Source organism: Mustela erminea, chromosome 6 (genome assembly GCF_009829155.1).
Source record: "Mustela erminea isolate mMusErm1 chromosome 6, mMusErm1.Pri, whole genome shotgun sequence".
Classification (NCBI taxonomy): domain Eukaryota; kingdom Metazoa; phylum Chordata; class Mammalia; order Carnivora; family Mustelidae; genus Mustela; species Mustela erminea.
Genome location: NC_045619.1, coordinates 127,751,221 through 127,767,699, shown reverse-complemented (window position 1 = coordinate 127,767,699; position 16,479 = coordinate 127,751,221). Strand labels below are relative to the sequence as shown.

At 46.9% G+C, this 16,479-nt stretch overlaps 1 protein-coding gene and 1 long non-coding RNA gene across 14 annotated transcripts in view; one reads left to right on the top strand and one right to left on the bottom strand.

Moving 5' to 3' along the window:
* Positions 1–12,770, bottom strand: part of KIAA1217 (KIAA1217 ortholog) — a 291,604-nt gene extending 278,834 nt beyond the window's left edge. For 6 of the 13 annotated variants that reach the window (XM_032349628.1, XM_032349631.1, XM_032349627.1 and 3 more), the window contains exons 1-2: positions 12,422–12,491; positions 3,996–4,279 (exon numbers count right to left, since the gene is read on the bottom strand). In XM_032349628.1, coding sequence (XP_032205519.1) covers positions 3,996–4,279; positions 12,422–12,491 — 354 coding nt within the window. Of the gene's footprint in view, positions 1–3,995; positions 4,280–12,421 lie in introns of all 13 variants that reach the window. The other 7 variants (XM_032349622.1, XM_032349624.1, XM_032349625.1 and 4 more) reach the window with 4 other exon arrangements.
* Positions 7,292–12,426, top strand: LOC116594341. The gene is made up of 3 exons (XR_004287173.1): positions 7,292–7,723; positions 8,084–8,713; positions 10,900–12,426. It is a non-coding gene; the product is annotated as an uncharacterized LOC116594341 (long non-coding RNA).
* Positions 12,771–16,479: the final 3,709 nt, after the last annotated feature.

The following is a 16,479-nucleotide window of genomic DNA, read 5'->3' as shown; positions in this document are numbered from 1 at the left end:
TTCATTAAAGCCACTTCTCTGGGAGGCAGCCAGGAAAACAGCCACCAGAAGAGTATGCGGGATTTAGAACCTCAATATTAGGTAAGTGGTCAGACCTGTTTATTTGAATTCCTCCTTACGGCTAGTCATACGATCTTCCTGCAAAGGAAGCCTGGAATGATCCACTTTAAGAAGGTCAGGGAGGAACAAAGCGTGCCCTGGAGAAGAGGACAGGAAAGAGGAAACAGACAGTAGGAGAAAAAGAATGGAAAAACCAGAAGACGAAGTGCTGTCCGCAGGAATTTCCTAAACCGGGAACTGCCTGAGCTTATCTCTGATGTGCACAACGCTGAGTAGGGGTCATCTGAGGAACAAAAGAAGGAAAAAACACGTACACAAATCCAGGCATCAGAATCTTTCCCCCTTTAAATGGTCAGCTTGGGGGGCGCCTGGGTGGCTCCGTGAGTTAAGCCGCTGCCTTCGGCTCGGGTCGTGATCTCAGGGTCCTGGGATCGAGCCCCACATTGGGCTCTCTGCTCAGCGGGGAGTCTGCTTCCCCCTCTCTCTCTGCCTGCCTCTCTGCCTACTTGTGATCTCTATCAAATAAATAAATAAAATCTTAAAAAATAAAATAAAATAAAATAAATGGTCAGCTTGGAATACCCAAGAATTCATCCTGAATTACCCAGTAAAGGGACAGCTGACCAGCCACAGTCAGAAGACACCTGTGGCGGAGATGTAGGGATAGATCAGAGGTTGAGGCCGCTAAGCCACAGTCATTATTCCCAGTCATCTGATCCCATGAACCCCTCACGTTATATTTAGGCTTCCCATGTGAGAGTTTTAGCCAAAGCCTCATCATAGCAGTAGCAGTAATTATGAGATCATGAGTAACAGTAAACTTAACAAATATTTTTTTTAAAGGTATCTATTTATTTATTTGACAGAGAGAGATCACAAGCAGGCAGAGAGGCAGGCAGAGAGAGAGAGGGGGAAGCAGGCTGCCTGCTGAGCAGAGAGCCCGATGCGGGACTCGATCCCAGGACCCCGAGATCATGACCTGAGCCGAAGGCAGCGGCTCAACCCACTGAGCCCCCAGGCGCCCGAAGTTAACAAATATTTTTAATGCGAAAAATATACCATTTTGAAATACTAACTTCTCAATTTCTCAGCAAAATGAATATATTTCTAATTTTAAAAATATATATTCTCCCTCCTCATTCAACACACTATCAATTTCCTAACCTCCTTTACCCTCACCCCTGTCCTTATAGTCACACCCACACACACACACACAGAGACACACACACACACAGAACCTCACCATGTCCCTTACACCGCATGTACAGACTGTTGGGGAGGAAAAAATTCCCTTTACCCTTCCAAGTTTTTGGCGGGTGAATTGATATTAACATCGCAGTGTGTGAACTGAGATTGAAATGTAAGGTATGCTCTAATTCTCCTTTGGTTTAATCCCAAGGAATTGGAATCTAGATTCCCTTAATACCCAGGTATTTCATGTAAGATGCTAGATACAGCATGGTTACCATCTTACTCTTAAACTCCCCCCAGCGGCACTGTTTTCATTAAAGCCACTTCTCTGGGAGGCAGCCAGGAAAACAGCCACCAGAAGAGTACGCGGGATTTAGAACCTCAATATTAGGTAAGTGGTAATTAGGTAATTGATATTAACATGGCATATTAACATGGGAGAAACAAAGTTAATTATGTATATATAGGAACCCTGTAAGAATATGAGACCCAAGAACATGTAGGGTCAGTTGAGGCTTATAGGACATCCTAAGCTAAGGAATGGGGTAGGGGCTTAGGGCTTCAAAGGAGAGGAGGGTGATTCACAGAACAAAAAGAAGAGATGTTTGATAATTAGATGTTTGCCCTGCTGTACAGAGAGGTCTTTTAGAGAAATAGTAGTCCCTAGTTAATAGCTCCTTTTTTGAGCCAGGCACACTATCTAAATTATTTTAGGTCATAACAACTTTATCCTTGATTATTATGCTTTTCAGGGTAACCTCCCATAACTGACTCCCACCCCCAACAACTGTTTTTGTCTTTAGTTGAACATGGTACTTCAGGTGATGGCTTTGGCCATTTTGGGGAGTTACTCAGTTTTCCTGGGTCTCTCTCATGTATACACAGGAAGTATACATTTACTAAACTTTAGTTTGCTTTTCACCTGTTAATCCGTCTTACATCAATTTAATTATTAGATGAATCAAAAACCTAGGAAACGAAGGCTTTTATTTCCTTCTCTTTTTTTTTTTTTTTTTTTTTTGCCATACTACCTGCTCTACAGGCAATGATCAACTTACAGAACAGTGGACTCAACAAGGGTTCTGAACTCAGACTTAACCAGATTCAAATTCCAACTTTGCCTTAGAAATCTGTGTATTTGTAACTATTCTAAGTTTGAGTTTCCTCAATCTAAACCACTTTGGATAAAGTATGGTGCCTCATAAAAACAAGACGCATTACTTATATGGATACTGACCCTACCAGCAACTAAAAAATAGGGATATTTTTATATATGTCAATTATATCTTATAAAACTGTGGGACAAAACTCAAGTGAGTAAATAAATAAATGAATAAATACATGCATACATATAATAGGTGTATTTTCTTTTCTTTTTTTTTTTTAACGATTTTATTTATTTATTTGACAGAGAGAGATCACAAGTAGGCAGAGAGAGAGAGAGGAGGAAGCAGGCTCCCTGCTGAGCAGAGAGCCCAATGTGGGGCTCGATCCCAGGACCCTGAGATCATGACCTGAGCCGAAGGCAGCGGCTTAACCCACTGAGCCACCCAGGCACCCCAGGTGTATTTTCTATATGCACTTGAAATGAAAACAGTCACCATTTTCTTAATTACTGAAGAATTTATCGGCTCTACATCAACCAGGATTCCCTGCCCTTCTCTCTTCTGGGTCTGCTGCCTTTTGGCAACATGAACCAAAAAACCAACATACAGCTTATAAAGCTCATTTTATCATTTTAGGCATTCTAATAAAGATTTCAGAGAAGAGAAGGTTGAATTTAAATGCATAAAATGAGACTGAGGATGAAGTACAGGTTCAAATTATTCAGGCCAACGCCAATTTCCATTTCCACGGACGCCCAAAAGCTGAGTTAGTTACACATTACTCTCATAATCAGTTAACTGGCAAGACACTCGACTTAAAACAGCGAACACGCCCCTCTCCCTGGAGTGTGGAAATCAATAACAGCCCACCCTCTTCCCCAAGTAGGCTCTGCTTCCTTCACCATGTCATCCAGCCTCAAAGGTCAATCGGATAACATGCCTGTGAGGGCTACACGGGAGACCTCCCATCTCCTGCGACCCCAAAACTGTACTGTCTGCTAAAGAAGTCATTGCACGCAGCCAAGAAACAAAAACAGAAACATCCGAAGCCACAGTTGGGTGGTAATCTGTGCAGCTGTCAAGATAACCTGAGAAAACAGGTAGCTGATGACAGCGGAAAGCCAAGAATGCAAAAGGTAAACATCTGTGATTAAAAGGGGGGAAAAAAAAAAAAGGCAGAAACTGAACCCTAATGTCAGCTTCCTAAGGAAAAGGCATTTACCGTAAGTCTACCCCTCTATGCTCCGCTTGATCCTGAAAACGTATTTATGTATGTATATATTCATTCATTCATTCACTGTGCTAAGCACTCAAGTGCTTTCTGAGTGCACACTAATTGATCCTAGGCCTCCCTCAGGAGAGTAATACCCTTTACTGCCTGTACGTCAGATGTATTTGGGGGAAGCGCAGGCTCTCTGGGTCTCTCATCTCTGGCATTCAAGAGAACTGAGCTTTCAGGTCAAACCTTTAACTGCAGGCTGCCTTCTCCTCCCAAGGGCCAAAACAGATCTGGAACAACCCAACAGTGGGCACAATCGACTCCACTGTTTTTCCCCCTCTGAACTGCCGGTCACTCTGCTTTCCCTCATGTTCATTTCAGAATGAGCTGTGCACAGCAAAATGGTGCCATGTTCCTACCTGGTCTCTCAGCCTCTCTTGGTGGCCCATGATTGCGGTGGCATGATGAGGGTATTTCTGCTTCAGATGTTCCAGGAAAGCTTCTCTCTTCCTGTCCATCTCAGATGTTTGCATTCCCAGGATTTCTTTGGAACTTCGGGGCCCACCTAGAGTGTGTCTCCTTGGGATGTTGCGGGACGGCCGGGAAACTGAAACACGACTGTTTCCATTAGAGAGGCGTTCCTTGGTTCTGCGGCATTCTGCATCTTCTAGGGACGTTACATGGAGACTGCTTTTTCCTTGTTCTGAAGGACAAAAAGAACAAAGTACAGTTCATAATTAATGATCTCAATAGATATCTCATTTAAATACCGAGAGGGTATGTGGCGGCTGTTAATGTGTAAGTGTAACCTAGCAGGTGTTTTTGTTTTTGTTTTTAAGGCAAGAAGGGGAATAAAATCAACAATCAAAGGAACTACAAAAAAAAAAAATCACACTAAAAGGAAAAATTGCAGAAAAAAGTGGGCTATGTCTGACTCTTCCCTGAGGTTATTCAAAATAAGAACACGTGGTGAGACTAGTTTGCAGGCTACTGGGTTCCCCCTTACCTTCATCCGTAATCATAGAAAAGTTAATTGCAGTGGTTCTGATTATTTCTTTATTTTTTTAATTACAATTTCATGCTGGTAACAGGACTTTTACATTTCTACAATCTGAGACACTTACTTCATCCCCAAGACCCAAAAAAGCTCTCATAATCACTGATGGGTGAACCACATACAAAATCCAGCCTCCCCCGCCAATTCGGATAAAGCAAACAAATGGAATATTATTAGGTTAATATTATCATCAGGTAAGAATGGAGGGAATGGAAAGGCTTAGACACATTTTATGGAAAGCGGACTTTAAAACACACAGCAGAAAGGGAGGAGATATGATATGTGTGGATGGCCTAAACCTAGACCCTTGGGCTTGACCCTGCCTCTGACCTGGGCTTTAAGGGCCAAGCTGACTTCCACCTAGAAGGGAGCAAGTGAGCGAGGCAATGACAATGCTTCCCCTGCCCAACGCGGACAGGGGATCTCTACTCATTCTCGATGGTTGGCAAATCGGTTTGTTGGGTTTGCAGATTCCAGATAACTGAAAAGAAAAAGGCAATTACTTCTCAAAACCCCGCGAACAGCAAGAGAATGTTATAAACATTCAAATTATCTTTGTAAGGAAGAGTTCTTAGACCCTTCACAGATGCAGGCCGAACAGAGTGTCCCTGCTCACTGAATTCCCAGGAAAAAGCACTGAGTGGGGGGGTCTCAGGAGTTCTGCCTTTCACGCTAGACTTAGATCCCTTCCAGTCTCACTGTCTTCGTGATTAAAATGAAGATGGTGGACTAGTAATAGATACACAGTCTTCTAGCTCTACATCCTTTAAAATCTACTCTAATCTATTTTTTAAAGACGTTTCCATTTGTTAACTATTGATCTTGAAAAGTTAGGGGCAGAAAAAGAGATCTAATATTCGGAAGTTCTAGATTGGAGTCTCAGACAGAGAAACCAGACTTTACACCAGAGACACCCACAGTGCCTGGCTTATGCCTAAACGAGCTCGTCTAAAGGCCACGCCACCAACACGTTCCCCACCTCACTGTCTAGAAACGTCCCTCTACAGAACTCTAGGTACAACACCCTTTGGTTAGGCATAGAAAACATTTTAAACTCAGGCTGGCTTTCCTACTCTGCTCTTCCATCCCTGGAAGAGTGTTCTGGGAATAATTCTTCTTGTTTACTCTTCACTTCTGATTACATTGCTAATCATAGCATCTCCATCAACACCGATGAGGAAAAGAGGAAGAAAACAGCCAAACTGGTTAATTCTCCTACTTTTCACACGTTGCAGCAGTAAATTCAGAAGGGGGGGAAGATGAAACTATTGACGAAAAAGATATTGAGATGAATGGTATTATTTATTTAGGTTGCCTTCTCGTGACGTGCACTCACGTGACGGCTACCTTCTTTGTGGTGTCTTCTTGAATAAAACAGAAGGAAAAGGATCCGCTGAGTGAAGCTAGATGCACAAAATGCCATATGTCAGCTTGGTAAATACGTGTGCAATCTGGTTTAGCTTTAGCTTCTGGAGTGCGTATGTGTGCACATGAGTTTTATATTAGCCCAAAACTTGTTGTACACTTGATGTAATGCTGTTGACTTTTTAAACAGATTTTTACGGTTACTTTTGACATCATTAACATATTTTCAAAATTATCCAGGACAGCTAGATTAATGAGCAGGACTGGATCTCTGGAAAGGTGACTTCCTCACGTGGGCACACACAGACACGCTCACGGATAAACGTTCAGGAACCTTCCACACCACAGGGGCAGAAAGTTCCATTCCGCCTCGCTCTGTCACAAGACTCCCAAGAACTATGCTGTTTCATCCAAGGCTCCTCAGGATAGGTCAAGGCAGCCAGAACAGTAGCCCCGTGGAGACTGAAAAGAGTTTTCCGCTTTCTTCCTTTAGATAAATTGGGAAAGGAACAGGAGGGGAAGGGGCAGCGTTCAGGGTCCATCTTCTGTCACCATTCACCTTTGGGCAGCTCCGACTTGCCCACACTCTAAACCCCTATTTTTTTCCTAACACTTTGCTCTGCAAGGTCCTGTCGACCTTATGGTACTCTGCCATTTTTTTTTTTCTCTCTCTCTGGTGGATTCTTCTAAAATGTCTCCAGTTGCTTAACAAGGTTTAACGTGAATTGGTGGAAAGCAGTGATCAGCACCGATGACTAATGCACCGATGGCCCGGGGGCACAGTCCCCTGGCAGACATCCAGGAGCCGGTGGGACTCACTCCTCCCCGCGTCTCACCTTTTTGCCCTCTACCTCCCCCAGCTATGGGCCCCATCTGCTTCCCATCCGACCACCAGGCACCTGCTCCGTCCTCCCAGGCACCCCCGACAACAGCCCAGCACCACGATCCACACAAAGCCACTCTGAACACGCGTCCCCATCACCGGAGCCTTCTCCCCAGGGAGGCTTCGCTCCTGGGCGCCACCGACTTCCGCGCCGGAAGCAGAAGTGACAATTTCACCATGCCAGTCTTTTGGGGGAGAATGTGATCTCTCGCCTGAGGAGCCCCAACTCCTATGCAGGGAGAGAAACAAACGAGAGGGGACCGGGCAAAGCACACGGAATCCCAGTTCGTGGAGTCAGAGATCCAAGTCTGGGCCAGTTCTTCATTATCCACAAAGCCATCAACACAGAAATAAAGTTCTATTTTTCGCCTGGAATGCGTTTGGGTGCTAACGTTTAAGGAGGGGTGTGTCCCGCGGCTCCCTATTCTGGGAATCCGTGCCAAACAAAGAACGGAGCTGGAGCATGAAGACCCGCTTTCAGTTTCCCCTTCCTGCCGCTCCCAGCCTCTGCCCAGCCCAGGGCGAGTCCTTTGTAGCTGCTGGGAGCAGGGCAGAGAGCACAACGGGAGCCTGGGGCAGGGAACAACCCCTCCAACCTTCCGTGGAGCAGAAGCAGGGGTGAGGAGGGCAGAAGCGCCTGAGAGTTTCAAAGGGTGGAGATGCAGCAAGTTATCCCACGGGCCCGAGACCATGGGGCCCCTGGGCCACAGCTCCGATGGCTTCAGCCAAGTCCACTGACTTACAGCGGGGTCCTTGTATCGCTGGGACATTCCACACCCACTTTCTCCCCGAGAGCCAGCAACCACACTTCCCTGGGATTTTTATTCCTGAGTGAAGACTAGGTAAGTCACGGTCTCTGAGAAGGAGCCCCTCACTTCTTTACAGTGGCTCCTGGCAAGCTTCTCTAAAACTGTGCCAAGTTCCTCTCTAACCATAGAAACACCATGAGAAACTGCTGTTTTGTCTGGTTGTCTGTCCCAACCCCGTGGCAGCGACAGTATCCTGTCCGTCTGTGTCTTCACACCACAGTGTCCTCCTGTTGCACACACACAGAAAGGCTGCATTTTCCAGGACCCTTCATCTAGCGGGGGTCTTGGATTAATAATTCGTCCAGTCAATGCAAGTGAGGGTGAGACACCTTGAGTCCCCGCCCCAGGCTTCATGAATAATCGTCCTTGCTCGTTCTCTTTCTTCTTTGCTAGCTGAATGCAATGGCTCCAGTGGAAAATGCCAAAGCCTCGGGGAATAGGATCCCAGAGTCAGCCTAAAGCTGGGTGCCCAGGAGATCCACCTGGCCAGGAACGTCCGCATTCCCTTGTGTTCAAAAAATTAACATTGACTAAACCACACAGATTTCAGGGTTGTTACAATTAGCCTCCTGACTAATACAGATCACATATTCTGCTGGGGGCCCACGGAGTTCCTCGGTTGGCCAGTTCTCTTGTTACCATCCCACAGATCACCCCCCTACACGAACTAGCACAGAAACTGCAGCTGAAATCAGACCATGGTCATTATTCACCTAAACATCCTGAAAAATTAAGTAAGTGACAGAGAAGTTTTCTGGTATGGGTTTTCAGACAAAAGAGGAACAGTCCCTCTGCTCCCCAGAAAAGTATTCTCATCTCAAGTGTTGGGCGGATGATTCACTCATTCATTCTCAAAAATGCATCTTGAGTGTCTGCTCTGTACACTAAAAGGACTTAGGAAACACAGTGAAGTTGTGATCAAGACAGAGATAATCCCCTTGCCTCACAGCGGATCCACATTACAAACAGGGACGAAGACAATGAACAAATAATATGTAATAAGTGCTCGGAAGGATGAAACAGGTAAGGGGCAGAGACCGATGGGGCAGCTTTAGAGTTCTGAGCAAAGATTTGAATATCAGGGACTCCTTGATGGGCAGTGGGCACTGCCAATGCATTCTCTCTCTCTCTTTTTTTTTTTTTTTTTTTTTTTTTGCAAGTTTAAGGTGTACAGTGTGCTGGTTTGATACATTTATATATTGCAAAATGATTACCACCCCCCCAAAGCAAACACTACCTTGAAACACTGGTGAATCAGGGGTTGGGGGAGGCAAGCAGGTGGACGGTAACACTTCACCTGCCCAGGGGTTTCAAGAGCTTAGGGGCCGGAGGAAAAGCAGACACCTCAGGGTTGCTGGGGACTGACACATCCCAGGGAACGTCCCAGAATAGCTCTGAGGAGCCCATGGCCTTCAAAGGGAGCGTCAGGTTTTTAGACGGCAATTCGGCCAGTAACTACCGAGTGCCTGCTCGGTGCGGTGCACCTCGAGGTACAGACTCACACTGCTGCCGACCTAAGCAGGCTGCTTATCCAGCCACGGAAGCCTCGTTGATGAGAGCTATTCCTGAGGTCACCGTACGCCCTGGTTTGCCTGAACAGTTGTGCATTACAACTGCCATCCCAGCAAAATTATTTATAGGGTGCCGTTTCACTTTCAAAAGTGTCTCGGTCTAGATAGTAAGTCACAGGATCACCCAGGGGATCCTTACCTACAGTAGACTGACGGGTAAACTCCAAGTCCCGGGATGGGACCCTTAGCCTTTTGTTCAAGAAATATTTCCTGAGTGCTTTCTACATGGCTGGTGTGTTGGGTAGAGGGCATGTGAAGGATGAAGAAGACTGGCCGGCCCTGGTATTCCGCACTGTAACCCAGTGAAACAGACACAGAAACAAATACCATCAGGTGTGGCTAGGAGTGGCTAGGAGTGGGCATGGGGTACTACAGGTGATGTGAGCCGAGGCCTGGCCTCCCTGTACGGTCCTCGTGCTCACCGTCCACCTGGAACAGAAGCTGTCCTCCTTTACAGAACTCAGTGGGACACCCCGCACATATAACCTGATACTTCTCACCCTTACAATCTCTCTAGCCCCCCTCCCCCTCCAACCTGCCCGACCTCTAAATGCTCAAGTGCCCCAGAGCGCACTGCGACCTGTACACACAGACCCCATCCCAGCAGATCCGCCACAGGCCCCAGACCTTTCTCCTCAGTTCCAGCGGAGAATATCCACACAGCTATCAGCATTCCGGACATCTGGATGTGAGATAAACATCTCCATCCTCACCTATCCAAAGGACTTCCTGGTCTCCTCCATTTCCAAGCCAGAAACACCCTTTCCTCTCCTCCGCGGCACTCAAATGCTTTCTTTCCTGTTTAAGTAAACGGCAACTCCATCCCTCCAGCCAGGCGGACAGACATTTCTGAAATCATCTGGGACTCCTCCTTTTCTCTTGTATCTTACATCCATCCAATCCCTCCGCAAATTCTTTTGGCTGTACTTTCAATATACACAGAACCTGTCTTCTTATCACCACCTGTCCTACTACCTGCTGGTCCAAGCAGGTCCTGCAGGTCCAGGCTTCTGTATGGCTTACTGTAGAAGCCTCTGACATGGTCTCTCTGCCCTTCCCCTGCCCCCACCAGGGTTATTGTCCGTGCAGCACCCAATAGTTCCCTTTTATATGACAAGTCAGACCTGCCAGCAGCTGTGTGATCTGGCCTGGGATTACCTCTTAACCTCTTTCTTCCCACCCTTCTCCCATGTCCCTGCTGTTCTCTGAACAAGTTCTTGCCTCTTCCCTCCCTAGCCTCTTTCAGATGTTTATTCTAAACACACACCAGCGAGGCTCTCTCCCTGATAATCCTCTCTCCAAACTCCCTGTTCCCTTTTCCGGCCTCTGGTTCCCTATGGTCTGATTTCCATTTAATAGAGTTGCTGGATAAAATATGAAATGCCCAGTTAAAATTGAATTTCAGGTACATAACGAATACTTTTAGCATAAGTATGTTCCAAATATTGCATGGGATACACTTATACCAAAAAAAAAAAATTCATTGTTCATCTGAAATTCAAATTTAACTGGGCATCCTGTGTTTTTATTTGCTAAATCTGGCAACGCTGCCATCTAACATGCTATATATTTCATTTATCTGTTCATTGTCTCTCTCTCTCTCTCTCCTACCCCCTTTCCTCCAAACTTGGTTCTTAGAACACAAGTTCAATGAAAGCAAGTATTTTCCAACTACTTTGTTCATGGCTGGGTCCCCAGCAGCTAAAACAGTAACTACTACGTAACAGATGCTCAATGTTCATTGAATGAATGAGTAAGTAAATAAAGTGATCACATTCCCTCAGCCCAACCATCTCCTGCCTCTGAAGCATCTTTGAGTTGCCGTGGTTGTTTGAAAGTTATTTCTTAAATTGGTCCCATTCTAATTGCCCCTCTAGATTCTGTGTCATTCATTTTAACAGAGGCCGGAAGACTCAGTCTCTGCGGTAGGATCCTGTCCTATCAGTTAAGGGAGGGAAGGGGAGCCTTATCTCCCACCGGACCCCACCGACAAGGCGCCCTCCAGGAAGAGTGTTGTTGTAGAAGCACAAACACAGATACCTAGACTGACGACTGTAAAATGGGGGATTCTCCCGGGTTTACTAAGCTTAAAGGTTCCTGAGTTTCACCCGCAGGAGTAAGGGGGAGAGGGTTGGGGGGGTTTCTACGTCTTGTAATTCCATTTTCTTCAATCTAGCTTAGTTTTGCATTTTCGGTGCGGATGAGTCATTTGTTACTTCCCTTTTGCCTTTTTAAAACACACACACCTTTTCCCCTGTGCATAATCCCTACTCCCACGCAGAGCACGGCAGCCCCGCAAATCTTCTCTTAGTTCCTAACTGGCCCCTGGATGAACCTGGGGTAGGGTGGGCGGGGATGGTTTCGGGCTTGTGCGGGTTTCTGAACAAGCTGCCTATATGATACCAGATGATAGGCTCTGGCATCATAGACGTCACTGACTGGAGGGCAGAGAAGTCCCTTCTCCACCCAACCCCACTGTGAAATTTCTTCGGAACAACATAAGCTTCTGGAAATTCCCTACGGAAAAGACAAGTCTATCACAAACACAATTAAAGGAAAACTGCCTGGAGAAAATCTACCCAAATCGTCTAAGAACTCCCAACTTCTGAATTAAAGCATGCAAAGATTCCGCACAGCCCCATCTATCATCCGGATGGACCCGTGCTCCCCTGCTGTTCCGATCTGCAAAATAAAACATCCCTAAACTCTGTAATTTAACTCTCAAATTCTGCAAAACGTGCAACCCAGCATGCCTTTGCCTCATGGGATTCCCCCAATCAATGAATGGAAACGCTGCCTTCCCCTATGAGATAGCTGCCCAGAAACAGCTCCTTTCTCCCACGGCTGGGAGCAGCGAGTATGAAAAAGCTGCTTTTAGCGATATATTTTGTCACCGCCTAGAGATACAACACATACTGCCTGCTCCCTGGGCTCCCAACGCGGCATCCCCACGCCACTTCTCTGGCTGTTTAAGGAAAGCCTGCCAGAGCCGAAGTCGGACCCAAGAAATCACAGCGCTCCACGCACTTTCCAAAACGCACGCCAGCCCGAGAAGCGCGCGTCCCCCGCGCCATGCGCCGCGTCTCGGGTTCTAAAAAGCAGCCCGCGGCGAGGAGCGCGCGGAACCGTAACTCCATCTTTGAATGAGTCTGTTACTTACCCTGCTTCTGTCCGCCGTCTGCTGAGCGGGGAAGGCACGGCTCGCATTTCTGGCTTTCATTTTCTTCCATTGTCCCTCCGCCCGCGGCACAAGCTGCTCGCCGCTCTTTAAACTTCAGAGCGCAGTTCTGCAAGCTCCCAGAAAGCGCCTGGAAGGGGGCCCGGGGCGGGGGGCGGGGGGCGGGGAGGGGACCGTGCGAAACCCCACCCCGAACTGTTCTCCACTCCGGGGCAAAGTCTCTCCCGCCCGAGAAAACTGCATTCCAGCGTCGGGCCGCCCCCGTCCCTCCGTGCCTGCGTCCCCGCGTCCGCCCGCCCGCCCGCCGGACGGTCCCGGAGGAAGGAGGGGGGAGACTGCGCTCCCCGAGCCACCCGCTGCCCCTGCCCCTGCCCTGGGCCCGCCCTGCGCCGCGCGCGCCCGAGGCCCCAACAGGTGATGGGCTTCCCGACCCGGGACCCAGACCGCCTGTTTGCACCGCTGCGGACCGCCCAGATTCCGCAGCCCCGGGAAGGAAAGCATTTCACACAGGCTCAGCGGCAGGCGCTGAACGCCCGGTCTCCGGTTGCTTTAATCTCAGACACAGAATGAGCCTCCCAAGGAGGCTGATTTACGGGTTACTAAACAGTCAACTGCTGAACATCCCAAATTTCGGTGAAATCCCTTTAAAAAAAAAAAAAGAAAGAAAGAAAAAGAAAACAAAGCGTGCATGCTGAATGTTGTTAAGTAAACACCTTCCGGCACTAACTTTCGAACCTGATTAACACATACAGAGAGGTGGTTTGCTTTTCGCACAATTTCAGTCACTTCAGCTGAACTTTAAGGAGTTTGTGCTCATTTGCCTAGGCTCTGACTGCGGCCTTCTCCCCCAACACACCCCCAACACACACACACACACACACACACACACACACACACCTTGGTCACAACTCTGAAAAGTAAACTAGTAAAATCAACCTTCTGGGGTTCTCAAGGTAGTTACTTTAAAATATCCGAAAGGCAATAAAATTGCTTTTCTTTGGATAGGCAGAGTGGCATCCAACATACCCAGTCTCCTTTTAAACTATCTACAAATATTTATTTTGTTCTCTACCCAGTCCTTGAAAACCTGGCAAATTTCCCAGAAAGTGAAAATAGGAGGCACAATGTACACACACACACACACACACACACACACACACGATGGGAAAATACTTTAAGCAACATTAGGTCTGCCACTCCAGCCATCTAAGAGTCACACAATCTACTAGCAGGACTGTGATATTTTCATCTGCAGTGGCCCCATCACTCCAAGGGAAAAAAAGAACAATGGTTAGCCTGCTGACCATACCTTGACCCAGTTTAACAGGCCACTCGGACAAGGTTTTAGATTAATTTAGCTCAAGAAGCCACCAGAACAATGGCTGGCCTATCCTCCAGATTCTGACCTTGAGTCACCTGTGTGTTTTGGCAGTGTGGGGGACATATTTTGGCCATTTAGGGCAAAAAGATGTGGAAGCCCTTAAAGGACAAAGGATACAGGCCAAAAGGAAAATGACCATGTCAGAGAGGGAGCCAAACTCACGTCAGGAAGGGAAGAAGAAATCTCGAAATTCCTCGGGATTTTTCTTGAAATCTAAGAGGTGGTCAATCTTCTAGAAAGTTAAAGCTACGCCTGGCAGCGTGAATACAGCAGTTGAGTTGACAGAGCTCAAGGTCTCCTCGACTTTGTAACAGAATTACTGGGTAATCTTGCTTTAAGGAGGAACTAATCTTACACAGTTTCTGTATTGGTTCCCCGCAGGCAAACACCAGATGAATCTTGTTTCAACCTTACTATTTTCTCAGATACAAAACGTTCAGGAAGGAGGGATCCATGTTCAGGCCCCCAGGCCCAGATTATCCTGATCCTTGTGTAGCTGTTGTGTATTGGCCTTCAAATTATTAATGCCAGAAATGACTGGGGTGGAGGCAAGGGGGTGGGGGAGAGAGGGAGAGACAGATTGCAGCCAGAGCGCAGGTCTACACCAGAGGTCCCTGGGCTCGGACTCGATCAGAACTTGCTTTGGTGCAGGAGAGCCTATTCCTAACAGTTCCACCTGCCACTTGACACAGTATCTTAGGGAAACCCCCGGGATGAAAGAGACAACAGCATGCTTGCAATGGCAGTCCACACCAACCAACAGCACCCAGCCTGCTGGGAAGCCTTTCAATCCAGGCAGGAAAAAAAAAAAAAATCCATTTTATTACGTAGATTTAGCTTTCTTGGGGCTGTTTGGAAAATGTGAGGTCAGGGCCCTGTTGCTCCCCAAATGGGTAAAAGAGGGGCAGCTCTCCCACCAGTTCTAAACTCTGGTTAGTTTCCAGGCGGCCCAAGGAAGTCCCTCTGCCCACCATGTGTTGGAGCTGCTGGGACCCTCCCCTCCCCCACAGGCAAGCCCTCAGGCAGGCAGTATAGATATTCCTCCAAGCAAAACTCTTTGTGGAATGCACAAAAGAAAAAGGCATTACCAGGAAAGATAATTAACATAAATCATTAAGGATCACAACATCTCTAGACACATATTTACAGTAAATCACGTTCTCTTGAAAAGTTAAACTCTCTGACCATTCTGCGGGGGGAAAGCTTCTACCAGACTAGTTACTGGCTCTTTGTTCCTTCTCCTTGAGAGCAAGAACTGAAAACAATTCGAGAAAGTACTGTATTGATGCCTTGGCACTGACTTATCTACACATCTCTCTCCAGAGCACGCAGACCTTACCAGGACCTGATTGTCAGGTTCTCTGAGAGGGGTCTCTAGAAAACACTGTTTTCTACAATCCCCATAAGCTCAGTAACTCAGATCTTCATGAAAAATACTATGATTGTCATTGCTGTTACTGTGGAAATGTTCTTTCTGGAAGAAACCCTCTTTGAACTAGAAGCACACCGTGCTTTTAGGTTTAATTTAATTTCTAGGTTGAAAAATTGCTATTACAAACCAATCTGCCTACTGCCGTACTTTGAAATTTGCTGTGAAAGGCAGAAGGAAAGCGGGAGGAACTTGAAATGTGATTTTTCCTGCAGTCATACAGAGAGCTACAATAATGATACCAGGGGGCTAGATTTTCAACTCCATTTCTGTTAACCAGCGAAGGTACAAGACTATTTCTTGCTTAATGGCTCCGTATGTCGGCAATTCATGCCTCAAAATGAGCCAACACACAAAAAAAGTGTCATTTCAAAGGAAAGACAAGTGATGGAGGTAAGGGGGCAAATGATGATTTTGCAGGCGGAGCTAACCTGCTCCAGAACTGGGCCGCTACTGGTTTTGCTCGCGCAACTTAAACACACAGTCGCCACGACCGGGCACTCCTCCCAAGGATCGGAAACTATTGCATGTGACTTCTTAGCAGGCCCTTTTAATTACAGAGCTGCGAAAAGCATGTCAACGTCCTTGATGGAAGTTCTTCAACAGAGGAATTGCTAGAAGCCAGTGTTGGTGGGTTTCAAATTCTTTTATATATATTTTTTTTAATTTTATTTATCTATTTGGCAGACAGACATCCCAAGTAGGCAAAGAGGCAGGCAGAGAGAGAGGAGGAAGCAGGCTCCCTGCTGAGCAGAGAGCCCAATTGGGGGGGGGGGGGCCTCTATTCCAAGGCCCTGGGATCATGACCTGAGCAGAAGACAGAGGCTTTAATCCACTGAGCCACCCAGGCGCCCCATCAAATTCTTTTTTATTTTAAACCCTATTAAGAACAAGAGAGCCTACCTTGATGGGACATCAGGACACGAAAGAAGTTATTCATGCTTGCGGAAGCCGTAACATATACTTTTCAAAGACTGGTAACTTAACGTAAAAAGATGCAAAATCAGGTGAAAAACAAACCAAAAATGTTTCCCCCAGAGCCCCCGTGCCTTGATGTGTTCTTACACATGGCTTTTCCTACGGGAACACTGCTGTGTGTCACCCTGGAGTTCAGAAGTAAGACTGCTGACAATTGGGAAAACATTTGCTTAAAAGGATGATCTGGTGGTGAATGAAATGCAGGCTGCCCCATCCTACTCTTGCCAGCAGCGTGTCAGCTGGCTAGGGTGA